The sequence below is a fragment of the Protopterus annectens genome, chromosome 3.part0 (assembly GCF_019279795.1).
Source record: "Protopterus annectens isolate FY-2018-M chromosome 3.part0, PAN1.0, whole genome shotgun sequence".
Taxonomy (NCBI): Eukaryota; Metazoa; Chordata; order Ceratodontiformes; family Protopteridae; genus Protopterus; species Protopterus annectens.
In genome coordinates, this window is record NC_056731.1 from 1,347,230,285 (window position 1) to 1,347,245,979 (window position 15,695).

At 34.7% G+C, this 15,695-nt stretch overlaps 1 protein-coding gene across 1 annotated transcript in view; it reads right to left on the minus strand.

The window, feature by feature from the left end:
• LOC122797071 (meprin A subunit beta-like) overlaps positions 1-15,695 on the minus strand; it is a 275,902-nt gene that overhangs the window by 96,896 nt on the left and 163,311 nt on the right. Inside the window, exon 6 of the mRNA XM_044065846.1 lies at positions 282-497. Within this exon, the coding sequence (XP_043921781.1) occupies positions 282-497 (216 nt within the window). The remainder of the gene's footprint in view (positions 1-281; positions 498-15,695) is intronic.

Below are 15,695 nucleotides of genomic sequence, written 5' to 3' on the forward strand. Positions count from 1 at the left end.
ATATATATATATCTATATATCTATATATATATATATATAGAGAGAGAGAGAGAGAGAGAGCAAGAGAGAGGAAGACAGAAAGAGAGGGAGGAAGAGAGAGGAACACACACACACGCCCACACACACATGCACACACCACACACACACACACACACACACACACACACACACACACACACACACACACACACACACACACACATGCCTACAAAATGTATATGTATCTAAGCATAGAGACAGAGAGGGAGAAAGAGAAAATAGAGATTATTTTTGTGACTTACCTTTAATCTTCCCTATGTGTTGTAATTTTCCTTCTGAGTTGTCTGATGTATATTCCCTCACCCAGACATTGAGTTCATCATTCTCATTACCACTGTTGTAGTAGTAGAATTGAAGGCACTGAAATCCTCGTTTAGGGTACAGCAATCTACTTTCTAGGAAACCAGTTTTCCCTGTTGACCCAGAGGCTGTACTGAAGTACATGAAATAGCCAGAATCTGTGGAAAAAATAAGGGGGCATTTATCAAGCATGCAATTAAAAGACAGATGCCAGTAATTACAACTAAGAGGATCTATGAAAAGTTAAATAATAAGCCTGAAGACTGAATAACACAATACATTGTACATAGTCCAGGATGGTGTGTGTGTGTGTGTGTGTGTGTGTGTGTGTGTGTGTGTGTGTGTGTGTGTGTGTGTGTGTGTGTGTATGTGTATGCATAGTTTTTTGCACATGTTTGAGCAAGTTTGTATCTGTTTACATGCATAATCTGAAAAGGGGACAACATGGGGTGTACATATTATCATTAATCACAAAAAAATGTACTACCAGTCCAGCGTGGCAGAAAGCAGAGAAAAAGACCAAGCAAAGCAATAACGGACTGCAGAAGCCATTTGAATACAGTCCATAGACTGACAACAAAATAATGTGACTAGACCAGATCTGAAGGAGAAGGGGATGAAGGGTAGAATAAAATAATGCATTCCAAGGCACAGCAGCAGGGGAAATTGTTTGGCACAAATCTCGCAGAAGATAAAAAAAAAAAAAAAACAAGAATCAACATGCAGATCATCTTGCAGAAAGAAATCAGTGGTATAAATATACCGACTGATAAAAGTGCCTAGTCAAAAATATTCTTTTACTTTATCTTTGTTAAAAATTAAGGATAAAATGATTAGTTCAACTATTTCTAATCCCTCCAATATGTAGACCTTAAGAATTTTTCATACTTGCAAAATTCTAGGATTTTCACATTCATGGAAGGTGGCTATCGATGCACTTAAATGTTTTTTTTTTTGGTGATATAATTCTCACAATAACATGTCACATTGTAATTTTGGTCAGTGTGTGAATTAAGAAAAATAGTCCTGCATTTGGCATAGACCAGGACTTCCTCCATGACCAAGCTTGAGTAGTCATGATGGGTTTTCTGTTAGAAGACTAAGATTTGTACTACTGTGTCCTGCAACTTTGGGAAATAGCTTTCAGTTGTAAAAGAAATACAGCAAAAGTAAAAACTTGTTCTAACATCATTAATGTGCTTTTCCAGATGTGTTCACCTTCTGCACTCCTGATATGGCAACCACTACTTATTATACATACTAACTCTAAGGTCATGACATCTTAAGAGTAGGGGGCCATGTCAAGATATGACAACCTTAGACTTAGTGCATGCTCTCACCCACATTTGCACATGCTGTCTTGCAATTCCAGTGATCACAATTTTCATTGTTAGAATTTAAAAAGCAATGGTCATGCGTATATCACATTGTAGCCCACAACCTAACCACACATTAATGCTAGATAATTAACCAAAATCTGAATGTGTTTAACCACATAAAATTCATTTTTTGGCTCATTTAATATAACTTACCATGCAACCTTCACACCTTAATGCTTAGATGGTTAACCTATACATGTGCAGATCTGTTTAGATGTATGTGTGACAAACCCATAACATTATTCCAGTAATCAGTGAGTAGTTAGTGGAAATGCAGCCTCTGTAGGAAGGATATCAGGTGAATGAATTCAGAAGTTCTCTATGCCTACTGAGTGAGAGAGGCATCAAGTTAGCCTCTTGTATGTACATTGCCTGAGGTGGTGCTAAGGTGATATGATCCTGCCATTGCATTCAAATTGTGTGACAAATGGGTCATAGAGGCCAGGAATTTAGGGAGTATGGAAAATGATGGAAATGGGCAGCATGCCCTTTTAGAGCACTTGTAGGAGGACAGAATGTCACAGAGTGCATATACTAAACTTCAGGAAAATGAATGAGCAGTGTCACCAATTCCAAGCCAAGATGGTGGATCCGTAGCTGTGTCTGTGAGCAGCTCCGCAATTAAATTATTCATAAAAGGTCTTTTTCCAGGACTTTGGGCATATATTCAGAATAATTACAGTTGTTTTATCTCATACACTTCATATATTGCAGTTGTTTGAAGGAAAATATTTCTTTTCACTTCAAAATCCCAAATTCTATTTCAATAGCGGAGTGATCAAGATTAGTAATACTTAAATTTATGTCTTTCCTGGACAAAGAGTTGATAATAAAATTTGCTTGGACAAAGTCTCCTATAACAATGGGTCAGAACTTTATAAGCTTTGACAGTGGCTATGCTGTTAAAATCTTTGAAAATATACAGAATGTTGACCTATTATAAAATCTCTCAAACAAAATAATATAAAAGCTCATATCTTATATCTCTCTAGACTGAGAATATTTCATCCTTCTGGTGAGAAAACCTTCAGTGTTGTACAGAAAGTAAGAAACTTCTTACCAAACAAAGAATTATTTCATTCAAATGGAACACATGGTCTTTTTTACTAGCAAAATGAAAAGTCTACCCAACAAAAATGGATCTAATGGAGTTATTTCTAACAGACAGAAAACATACAGCTTGCAGAATTCATCCTCAAAGGAAAAAAGAAAAATGTGAATGTTTTCTTTATAATTTATTATATTTCATCAATTAATTTCATAAATGACACTCTTTTGTGTATTTCATCATTATTGTTAAACACATTTTATGTAAGGAAAATAAAAACAGGTTATTCTGTACACAGGTAAGTGCTGATAAATGATTTATTCCTACAATATATTTCAAAAAATTCTGTAGTATAAGTTTAATAATTAATATCTATTAATTCCAGTATAAAATATAAAAAAGAGGATTCTATTAAACTATATTACTTCTTAATTCAATTTAATTCATTTTGATCCACTCTAAACTTTCAACAAATGCTTCTTTTAATGCTTTAACATTTTTTGGAACACTATGCTTATTTGTAAATATTTCAAATCTTAAACATTTTGCATCACAAGCTCACGCTTTCAAATAGTTTTAGTGATAATTGTACAACAGTAGCTATAAAATGAAGTTTGGTTACTGTGCAAATGTTCTTTACAGCACGTATGACTAAAGTGCTGAAATACAATAATAACTGTCTATCATTTCATCTGTTTTCCCCCGTAAAAAGGAATTCTGAATTAATTTGAGTATAGAAGGAAAAATGACATACTGTGTTATATTATTCATAGCAATTTAAAAAAAGATGTAACTTTATGGATTCTGTTTAGAAACTGACTTTTGATGTTTTGAGAGTCTTATCTGTTTAACATGTTCTCCTTCTTGCATGCAATTTTGGAAGATCTGCTGCATGTACTACATAATCCCTATGTGTTAGATTAGTTGGCTAATGGTGTTTACTTGGGACATTACTGGTTTTCTGTGATCCTGAATTATGACTGCTTCTTTAATTGTTCAAAGTTATCTCACATCATAATTATTTATTTCCTGTATATTGAAGAGTTGATTGACATATATTGATTTTGTCTTGGGAAAAAGTAAATTTGATTTTAATATGGATATTTTGCTCTATTGTCTGGATGATTTTCTGTTTAATTGAGCTGCATAGTACCAGTGGTTGATGTTTTTGTTTATAGGTGCTAGGTGTTGATGTTTGCTATTGACCAATGTAATGTAATTAGATTAACCTTACTGTAAGTCTGAACTCAGAGGGTATACTTCACTCAACTTGTAGTTGCACTGACAATATGTTTTGATATTTTTTTTCACATTGCAGAGAACAGAAAAGATAAGGTAAGGTAAGAGATATAGTTGCTATTACTTTAAATTACTTAAAAGTAATGCTTTGCACTCAATGTATAGAATTATATGAGGTCGTTACTGTGTAGCAGTTCTTCAGTTTGCTGGGTTGTGGTGTGGATGATACAGCGGAACGAACTATGTTTGACGTGCATTTATCAGGAAAAGGTTGCTTAGATTTGTTTTGGTGAAGTGGATTTAACAAAAGGATTGGTTTAGATACTTGTTTCTAATAATTATTAATGCCTTGTTGATAGTAGTGGATTACTGACTTAGTTGTTGCTCTGTATACAGGAAGGTTTGATTATATGCTTCATTTAATGAATATCATGTAAAGGTTAACACGTGTATTACATTACACTCTAAAGAAGAAGGGTGTGTCTATTACTAGTGGGAGGCAATTACTGATGTCATTGCATGGGTAATTACATTACACTCTAAAAAAAAAGGGTGTGTCTATTACTAGTAGGAGGCAATTACTGATGTCATTGTGTGGGTGTGGTTAAGCTAATTAACTGTCTTATTTATAGAGATATATAAAAGAAAGCTTTACAGAAATTTTAAAGATAGTAACACAAATGAAGTCTGTTATTTGTGGCCAGACTTACTTAATTTGGTGTATTTATTTATTTTATCTGATATTACAGATTTTGTCATCTTGTTATTGAAGCAGTTACTTTTTGCAATGTATTGTTTTCATTTTATGCTTTTGCAATGACAACTTAAATAGTAGAAAATACACTATTGATTTAGTTATTATTTATAATCCAGACTACCCAGTTAATTAGCAAACAATATAAATTAATAAAATGCATACTCAGTTATGTAGGTGTATTTTTATGTATATCGATATAAATGTAGGTATTGATATATAAAGATATATAGGTGAAGGTATACATTTATATATTACTTAGTATGACTTGCAAATGTTATCTGAGTTTTATATTTGAATCCAGTTTAATGTTCAACTTCTCAAAGTTTTGCAATCATTAATATGTACTCTTACGTATAATATATTGTTTTATCAGACATACTGTATGTCAATATAGGAACTTGGCATTTTATATAGAAGAGAAAGGAAAAGAGTATATGTGTGTGTGTGTGTGTGCGCACGTGTGTGTGTGTGTGTGTGTGTGTGTGTGTGTGTGTGTGTGTGTGTGTGTGTGCATGTGTGTGTTAGCCCAGGCCCTGGTGATCGTTAGCCTAGTATACACCTATGTACTGATGAACATACAACCATTTGTAAAGATACATGGTATTTGAGTTTGAAAAGGGTGAGCCAGCCTGTGCAGAATTCTGAAGAGATCTTTTGGTTACTGCACAATAAGGTAAGAATTTAGTGTCTACCTCTCATTATGCATGTTGGCCATAATGGCAAATAACAGTCCTTGGTAAGATAGATGCTTAGTAGCCAAGCTGGCACTCATTGTAAAGATAAACCTTTGCTGTGAAATAATTTTTGTGCACAGATTCTTCACAATCCCAGTTTAGCTCAATTTCTCTACAAGGTTACATCAAAAAGAAGCTCACCAGCAGGTAATCTATAATCACTGATTTGACTCCTGTCACTTCTACAGATGTATTAATTTCAGTTTAAAGCTGTTTCATTGTTTAACTTGTGTGCATTTTGTGTTCAATATAAACAGTTCCTACTGACAAAACATAGCCTAGGTTATGTGCCCTATTAAAAACTTCTGAACTACACAATCTCTTTTCTGGAGCTAATAAGGTGATGGCGTGGATGCAGCACCTATTGCTCATTTGAGCCTAAGAAGGGTGAACAAAATATTTAGCTTCTTTCTCATGGGTTAAAAGAGACATTAGGAAAATACTGCTTTGAGGAAGAAAATCTTGGTGCAGAACATGAATGCCTAGACATAAAACAAACATCCTTGACAGAAAAGAAAAGTATGTATGCATGTGTGTTTGTGTTCATGCATGTATGTGGAGGTGTGTGTGTGTGTGTGTGTGTGTGTGTGTGTGTGTGTGTGTGTATACATGTTTATATATACAACACATACAGAAGACATCACATTCTTCCTGAATGATATGAAAGGAAAACAGGGTTTATTTAAAAAATCACTAAAATTAGTTTAGTCATTTAGAGTTTTGCCTATTACGGAAATAATTGCAGTAAACTGAGCTATGCTAGAAGAATACATAGAGAAAGAAAACAAGTTGTAATTTATTAGTCTGTGACAGGGGTAATGCTTCATGTAGAGATGATGATGTCTCTAGGCTAGCAAAATGTGTTTGTATAAACAGAACAACCCAGTCAACTCATCAGATATATCTTGAGGCAACTTGCTTATACAGTAAACTCAGAGTTAACCGGCACCCATGGGGATTGGTAGATGGCAGATAACTATAGTTTCTGGTTGCTTGGGAGTTACTATTAAAAATAGGCCTGACTAATACTGTACCCTGTACTATTTGTTTGGTCTGACTTGTTCTTAGGTTGGGGAGAGAGAGAATTTAGTCTTAACTTCCTTTTTAAAACTCTAAAACTCTAAAAATGTAAGGTATTTTTCTGCGGGGGGGGGGGGGGCAGAAAGTGCAATATATGCAATATATAAAAATTGCACTGTATTTCTTTGATTATTTTTTTTCTAGTTGCTTGAATTCTGGTTAACAGAGACTTTACTGTAGCATAAATAATTATATTGTACACAGAACTTTGTATCACTAAAAGAGCTCAGTTAAATAAATTGCACATAATGTATGCAATAAGTGTTAGATAAAAGATTGTGTTCTTGATAATAAGGGATAATTTAAGTTGGTAACTGCCCCGGCATGTAACAGTTATTTAGCTGAGATGATAACATATATATATTGTATAATGAACTTTCAGCTACTAAATATGTATAATCTGCTTTATGTAACTGCTGTTACTGACCTTGCCAAGTGAAATATTGTGATAGAGGGCAAAGTGTGGGGATTACAGAATTAATAAGGCATAATGATAATAGTTAAATGGCGATATGTTTGCAAGCATAAAACAACTAGTAAATAGAAAACTGAAGCAATGTGTGTATAGGGAGACAAAAGAGAACTCAATAAAAACCGGAAAAATATAGACTTCTCTAGCTCACATTTTTATACCCTGTACCTGTACTTCTTAACATATTTGTTAATATAATTAAGAATGTATGTGTGAAGACTGAAAGAGAAAGTGAGTTTTACCAAAAGACTCAGGGAATTAAAGTAACGACATGTATAATCTGCACAAAAGGCACCCCAGCTAAGAACTGAACCAGAAAACCTCTTTCTGTGAGGCACTAAAGCTATCCACTGCACTATTGTTCTACCTTCCTCACCTAGAAAGATATTGTTAAGAATACCAGCCCGACTTTTATTATTTCCTATTGCTTTTTTCTACCCTTCTATTGGAATTTCATCTCTTCTAGTGGCTTTCCCTGTATTCTGGTTTCTTATTGTTTCTTTAATTTCAGTTCCCTTTATTTCTAATGCTAATACCCCTCTTTCTGTTCTGTTAACCAAGGAAGTTGTAATTGATTCAAATATGTTATCATTCCCTTTGTGTTAGTCTCAACCCCTATGTCTTGTCTATATACTCTACTATAATAATTTACCATTAAAGTCATATTTTTCCTGGGTCAGAAAAAAAAGTAAGTCAGTATGGAGGCTGTCAAGGAAATTGAGTCTTACCAAAAGACACTGGTTATTAAAATAATAAAAAAGGTCAGCACGATAACCGACAGAGGAGAACATATATTTAAGAATATACTAAGTGAGGTGGGTGTAGAAACAGTGGAAGAGATAAGTGAATCTCATATTGGAGAAGAGTTGAAAAGGGAACATGAACAGAGTCTTAAGCTTTTCCCACCTACACCGACACTGAGGGCCCTTCAAAAATAGAACTGGGATTCTAAGGTTAAAGAAAGTTCAACTATGGAAGCAGAGAAAGGGAAGTCTGGCAGTAGTCCTGGGGGAAGACATTTATCTCATGAGTTGCCTTTTGTTAGGGATGGAGTATATGAAGGGGTAAAGCCTGTACCTTCATTTTTAGGAGAACAGGTCATGTCTTAAACATCAAGTCAGAATAATGATAAATGTTATGAAGGCTCAGTGGGAAGACAATAAACTAAGTAGAGCTAGAAAGCACATAGAGCAGGTGGGTAAGAAAAGGAGTGGCAATATCCTTATTGCATAACTGTACCTTGGACTGATACAGGGATAGTAAATGCAAGGAACATATACTGAGTTAGTTATTAGTTTCAAGTGTTTTTAGAATACTTGTAAAAGCTATTTTGTGTGGTCATTTAGGAATAGACAAGAAAGAAGCTAAAAGTTTAGCTAAATTTTACTGGCTTGATATTAAAAAGGACATAGAGATTTTTATGCAGCCTGTCCAGAATGTGAAACACCACCATCACACCTAGGATTTAAGAGCCATTTAGAACAGCAATAGACATTGCAAGGCCATTTGTAAAATCAGGTAAAGGTCATCAATATATGTGATAAACACTGTTATGCAACAAACTGTGCTGAGCTAGTATCCCTACAGAGTGCAATGTCCATAGCAAAGGAAGTGGTAGAAATTCACAGAGAAATTCCTGACCACAGTAACACATGCACCTTTCTAATTTTTAAAGTGAACCTGTTAAAGGACATCCTGCATTTCCCTCAAACAAATGTACTGCTTGTGTGCTTTAGAAGGGCCTTAAATGCAACCATTATAAATTCTGAGACTTGTTAGTCTGAGACATGGAATAGTGAGACTGACTGAAAACTGACATCTTCTAAGTCTGAGATCACTGTTCCTCAGAATATTCCCTTTTCTCTGCAATATGGCCATCTTAGTATATATATATATATATATATATATATATATATATATATATATATATATATATATATATGTTTGGGGGTACGAGGGGCTTTATCCCCACATTGGAGGTGCAGGGGGTCTTGCCACACTGCAAACAATAAAGTTTAGAGGAGAAAAGTAATGTTTAAAATTTGCCTTTCTCCAGAACTTGTAATAGTGAGTCTCTACATTTCGACAGGGAGCTCTTTAAAACCTTTGTTTGAAAAAGCTATAGAAGTGGCAGGAAGAAACTTGGACTGACTGCTACAATGTATTTTCTTTGCTGTAAGGAAAACAATCCAAGCCTGTTCTGGGTTCACACCATTTGAACTACCACAGGCTTATTAGATACAACAAAAGAAAATGAGAAAAGTATTATTCAGTGCTGCGGGACAGGTATACAGCAGCATAGCTAGGTTGAGGTGAAGAAGGCAATTACCTCAGGTGCAAAGTGTTAGGGCACATGACCTTGCCATCCTATCCTGCTCACTCTTTAGTACATACTGGCTTTTAAACGCTGACATTGCATTTGTGGACATGCTTGAACATTGTAGCGCCCTCTGCATGGTCTAAAGTGAACTATGGCAACTGCTTGCTACAGTTTAAATGAAAAAACTTTTTTTTTTCTATTTTTTTTTTTTAATTAAAGTTTGAGCATTATAGAGCTCCATTATCAGTATAAACTGACCATTGTTACAGTTTAAGTAAAAAACAATGTTTCTCTTTTTTTAACTTAAAACCCAAGCACTGTAGCTCTCCATGTATGCAGCAAGTGGTAAGTACAGTTTCAAATTGAAAAAAAAAATCCTTTTTAACTAAAGTCTGAGTGCTATAATACTCAGTGTGGAATATAAACTGATTGGCACAACTGCTTGCTACCAATGCAGTAAGCAGTTTGCTACAGTTGAAAAGAAAAAAAAAATGTCTCTCTCTCTTTCTCTTTTTTTTTTTACTCAAAACCCAAGCACTGTAGTGCTCCATGCAGGCAGCATACAGTTTGCTACAGTTTTGAAGGGAAAAAAATGTTTCTTTTTTCCAAAGTAAAATGTGAAGAATGGTCAGGTTCAGGACATAGACATATTTCATTTTTGTGTACCGCTCTGCCTCTCAAGTTGAACTGATATGAAGGAAAATGAGCAGATGGTGACAGGAACACATTATACAGCTGAGGATCTGCAGGAAGAAACCAGAGCAGTTGGATACAATCCACACATACAGACAGGAAATATATGCATACTCCTTAGTGGTAGAACCACATCCAAAAACTCAAGCAGGTAATCACGTGCTGTGAGATGGTAGTGCTACTCGTTGCACTACTGTGACAGTGATTAATTGATACCACACACATCCTGCCAGACTGCCAGAGGCAGACACTTATTGTGTATGATGCTGATGCCTGACTGTGATAGAAAGACACAAAGCAGCTAGCTTTGTTATATGTAGCTATAAATTCTGAATATTTTTGTTTATTTTTATAGTTAGAAGCAAGATACAGCACAGGACAGCAGTTACAGCTGTCCCCGATTAGCAGACATTTTATTCCTCTTGAAAGTTGTTTTCAGAGCTGGCAAAGAATTTTAATGTTGGCCTGCAAACTGCAGATGGTTTCATTTATATGGACATTAAAAGAGAGTATCAGATCTATCCATATGCCCAGGGATTTAAAGAGTAGGGGCGGCATAGGTGAGATAGAAGTTTTTAGTTTTAAAAGAAATGAGTAATGGTAAGATAGTTACAAGAATTTATAGAAAATTTGAAAATTTACATTTTTTTAGATGGATTAAGTCACCATCCTTCTCACCTTATGAAATCTTTACTGTATGGAGAATTTATTAGACTGTTGATTTATTCATAAGGAGAAATTATAATGAAAAAGAAGTTATGTTATCTTTACAAAGAGCTAGGAATGAAGGATCTCAGCTAAATAAAAATAAAAAAAGTAAGATGAAGAAAGAAGAAAAAAATAACTGTTTTGATAAAAAGATGTTTTTTGTTTTAACATATGATTTAATGACAGAAGAAGTTAAAAAAGCAGTACAAAAATATTGGCCTTTTTTATTTAAATATAAAGATTTAGTAGAAATTATTCCAACAAGTATTATTTTTTTATAAAAAAAGGAGAAACCCTTAAGGATATGTAGTACATGCAAGGTACTCTAGTCCTAATGTTAATTTACCAATAGAAATAGGTTTAATGGGCACATATCAGTGTAGGAAGTGTATTTTGTGCAAATATATAAGTAAAACATTTGAATGTATTAATGGTAAATAGTCTATGCTTTAAAGTGTCCATGTGGACTGTTTTATATAGGAGAAAGTAAACTTCAAGAACATGTAAGGGACATAAAGAATAATAAATTAGAAAGCCCTTTAGCAGTGCATTTTAGAGACTATCATGATAGTCAACCCAGTTTTGGAACAGATCACAATTAAAAATAATAATGATAGTGATTTAATTAAACAAAATGAATGAAATACATTGTAATTAATTGATTGATTGACTGTTAAATTGTTTTATTGGTTTTGTAATTATTCTCCTTGGCGGAGTGAGCTAGAAGAGAAGGGTAATAAAACAGTGTTGGATCTCTTTACTTGGTCGTATTGCTTGGATTATTCTTCTTTTTTATTTTTGTTGCATATATATTTAAAGAATAAGAGTTGCATGAGCTGGGTACCTAATGAACAATGGGCATGGGACGTGAGGTTAAGGAAGACAGTTTTTTACATTCTTCTAGAAATATAACTTTAGTTCTTGATAGTAATTATGAGACCTAAGGATGTTAAGTAGTAACTACAAAAGTCCATATTAAGAATTGTCTCCTTATTTATGTTGTCATAGAGACTTCTAGAAAACAATAAGACTAGATCATTGGTGTAATGTATGCACTTTGGGTAGAAAAGTACACTGAGTATGCTGTTAGTAAATATTGTGAATAAGAGCTGCCTTAATATTGGCTGTTAGAGCACATCATTGGTAATGTAATGGGTGTAGAAAAGGTGGAGTTATAGAGTACTCAGATGATAGTAATCTTAGAAAAAATGGAGAACAGTATTAGAAAGGCCAAAGTTCTAAGATATGTATAAGAAGTTTTAGTTTTTTGTTTGTTACACAGAGCTGAAAGCTTTGGCAAGGTCAGTCACTATTGCTGATGTGATGCTGACCTCATTCATGTTATTGTTAATATTATCTTTTAGTGTATGGTACAAAACATTGGTTTTGTGGCCACTACTGCTGCCCTCATTCATGTTACTGTAAATATTATCTTTTAGTGTATGGTACAAAACACTGGTCTTGTGGCCACTACTGCTGCCCTCATTCATGTTACTGTAAATATTATCTTTTAGTGTATGGTACAAAACATTGGTCTTGTGGCCACTACTGCTGCCTTCATTCATGTTACTGTAAATATTATCTTTTAGTGTATGGTACAAAACATTGGTCTTGTGGCCACTACTGCTGCCTTCATTCATGTTACTGTAAATATTATCTTTTAGTGCACGGTAGAAAATATTGGTCTTGAGGCCACTGCAGCTGTCTTCATTCATGTTACTGTAAATATTATCTTTTAGTGCACGGTAGAAAACATTGGTCTTGTGGCCACTACTGAACTTGTGTTATTTGGGTCAAAATAGATTAATTAATTTGACGTGGTGCATGAGCTGGGTGCACATGGCTTTCATAGGCAGTTTATGCTGATCAGAGTGGGAGTGGTATGATATTTTTGGAAGTGATATTAGTGTGGCTTATTTATACAGGTCAGTGAAGGCAAAAGGGACTAAGGATGGGTTTACTGTTTACTGAAAGGGTAGGGATAAGAAAGTGTTGCAAACCAGACTATATTTAGAATATAGTCCATTGACCTGCTTTCTATTTATGTTTTTAGCTATTTATTCCTGGTAGGCAAGTGCATGGGCCTGAAACAGAGATGAAGGCAATTTGTGTATATTTGTAAATGATGTATTCAGAGATGTCACTGTTTACATTGGAGCCAACACTGGTGAAATAAGTGACAAGTAAATTAGCAGAGATGTTATCAGCGGGTATTGTGATTGGCTGCTACTATTACTGATTGGCATCTGCAATTGCTGCCTTGTTTTGATTGTTTGTCTAATGTGATATCTGACTGTGCAAGTTCAAATTCCAGAGGGATTTTTTCTTTCTTTTTTTATTTTGTCTAAAATTATATCAGTGAAGTAACCTTCATATAGGTTTTGTAATGGAAGCAGAAAAATTAGCAGACATTTATTATAGTCTTGTTTGAGAGGTTTGTAGGATATGGGTGAGGACTATGTGAATAGGTGCTAGAAAACAGTACAGTTACTAATTAAGGTGTTGAGTAGATTTAGAAAAAATATATAATCTGAGAGATACTGTGCATTACAAACACAGTGGAGTTGGCAGAAGAGTGAGATGAATCCTTGTATGAAAAAATTTGTGACCATACATTTTGGATAATTTTTTTTTCCATTTGTGGAGAGAGTTGTAAATGGTAAGTGCAGATTAAAATGGGTGTTAATTGTGCAACTGCATGCCAGTCAGTTTGCATCCTGGTCCAAATGGTTAAAAGAGGAGGCTAGGAACTGGGAATAGAGTGGTTCCACTGTAAGACTCATCATTCATCTGGCAATTCTGTTGAAAGGCCACATGGTCTAATAAACTGTGTAGCTTGTAAACAAGCTGTATACAGTTAAATGGAAAGTTTTTTTACCAAGCATCTGCTACTGTTAATATATTGGCATGGTATATATTTATCAGGGGATAATTGGACTGAATTTGTAAAAAGGGATGTGGCACCAAAAATGCAGTTTTCAGTCCATTTTGTAAGTGGAAAAAGAGGTCAGAGGAAAGCTGGCATTAGGGTGGTTATTTATGGAGTAGAAGAATCACACTTTAAGAATTATAACATTAACCAGTTTCTTTTTTGTATGCTTTTTACCACTGTACCTCCTCACCATAAAGTCTCCCTCTCTTGGTCAATTCCATTTATTCCCTTATCCAGGATTTTCCCAGTGGACTTTAAAAAATCTTGAAAGATTCAACTATGCAGGCAGCTTTAATGGTGGCTTGTAACCTTGACAGCATCTCAGCAATGAAAGTATATTTAGTATGACCTTAGCCCCTCTCCTGGGTGGGTTGGAAAGTGACTTATATCAACATTACTATGGGAACCACTTTGCCCTCCATATGCACAAGTATGTTTCTGTGCACCTGCATCATTTTCTAGATTGCAGACTACCCACACCTCAGCCATCCTTTGCATTGTTACCAGTTGTCTTGGAACTGTGGCATTGAACAGACCCAGTCTATCCCTACTACTCCCTGATGACAGACAGATCCATCTTCCCCATGCCAGCTTCAGCAAACACCCAAGTCAGTTGGATCACTTGGACACAGGCCTTTATACCTCTGTGCCTGCATAGCTGGCAATTATGAAGTTAACCTTAAGATATATTGTATTAAACTGCAAGATGTAGATAGTGATAAGAGATAGAGATGGCATTTGTTTCCATTCATGAGGTTTATAAGTGGATGGAAAGACGTTATCAACCATGTGGATATGCTGATATTTATGGTTAGATTTTCACCAATTAGTGGTGATAAGTTTCAACCGGTGAAGTTCACAGGGCTTTGTTAGGATATTGCTGTTCAATCTGGAGTCCTAGTCATGTGAGATGAATGATATAGGATAAGACATAAAAATTATATTTTCTTCTGATAGTTTCTATAGTTGAAGAGTGACTTGAATTCAAGCAGATTACTTCAGTATGTACAGTAAAAAACTTCAGTAATAGGAAACACATTATTAGTAGGGACATTGCAATTGAGTGCATAAGATAATGGGATGGGGCAGGATCTTAGTTAATTTGTTTTGGGAGGACAGGTGTTATGGCTGTATGTCTCATACTGCAAAGCATGAAACATCTACCATTTATTTTACATATCCTAAAAATTAAAATGGAAACCCACTGTAGATATAACTCTACTGACAGAAATTGCTGTAGTTATGTATGTGTTCAGGTATTCTCTCATGGCTAACACTGTATGAGCAAAGCAAAGGACACCATTTACTTAGCTAAAGGTGGAGGGGATCCATTTTGACTACTGAAAGGTGATATAGGTTATGACCAATCAGAACAAGTGTTGGTATTCCAAGCTTTTCAATATCTAGTATATTAGAGAACAGCCTGGGAGCTGCTAAACTTGACAGTGACAAAGAATATGGAATTAAACAAAACTGTAGTTGCCATTTACATTGCAGCTACTTGATGTTGATGCAGTACTTTTAAAGATGTGTAAATGAATTAATGTGTATCATTTTAACATCCAGAAATGCACTGAAACATTATTAATAGGATCCTAGAGAACCTAATATGTTTGGTATGCCCTTCTTCACAGACCTGATGTCTTGTAAATTTCATTTAAGGTATACAGTGTTACACAAACTCACTTTTTCTTAGTTTACAGAACAACTATCTGTTAAAAGCACAATCCCCTTTCTGTTCATTGTAGCCTGACATCAAAATGCAACATACACATGAAATCCTTATTAATTTCAGTACAAACCAAAATTCCCACAAAAAGAAATCCTCCAATTATTGAGTGCTCTACAGATCTCTAAATGCAAAGCCATCAAAAACACCTGATAAACCAATTTCAGAGGAGAACAAGCTTCCATGCACCCCTGCAACTTATGTTAAATCCATTATCACATGAGATTAAGGAAGGAGAAACAGTTGGTATTATATAATACAAAAT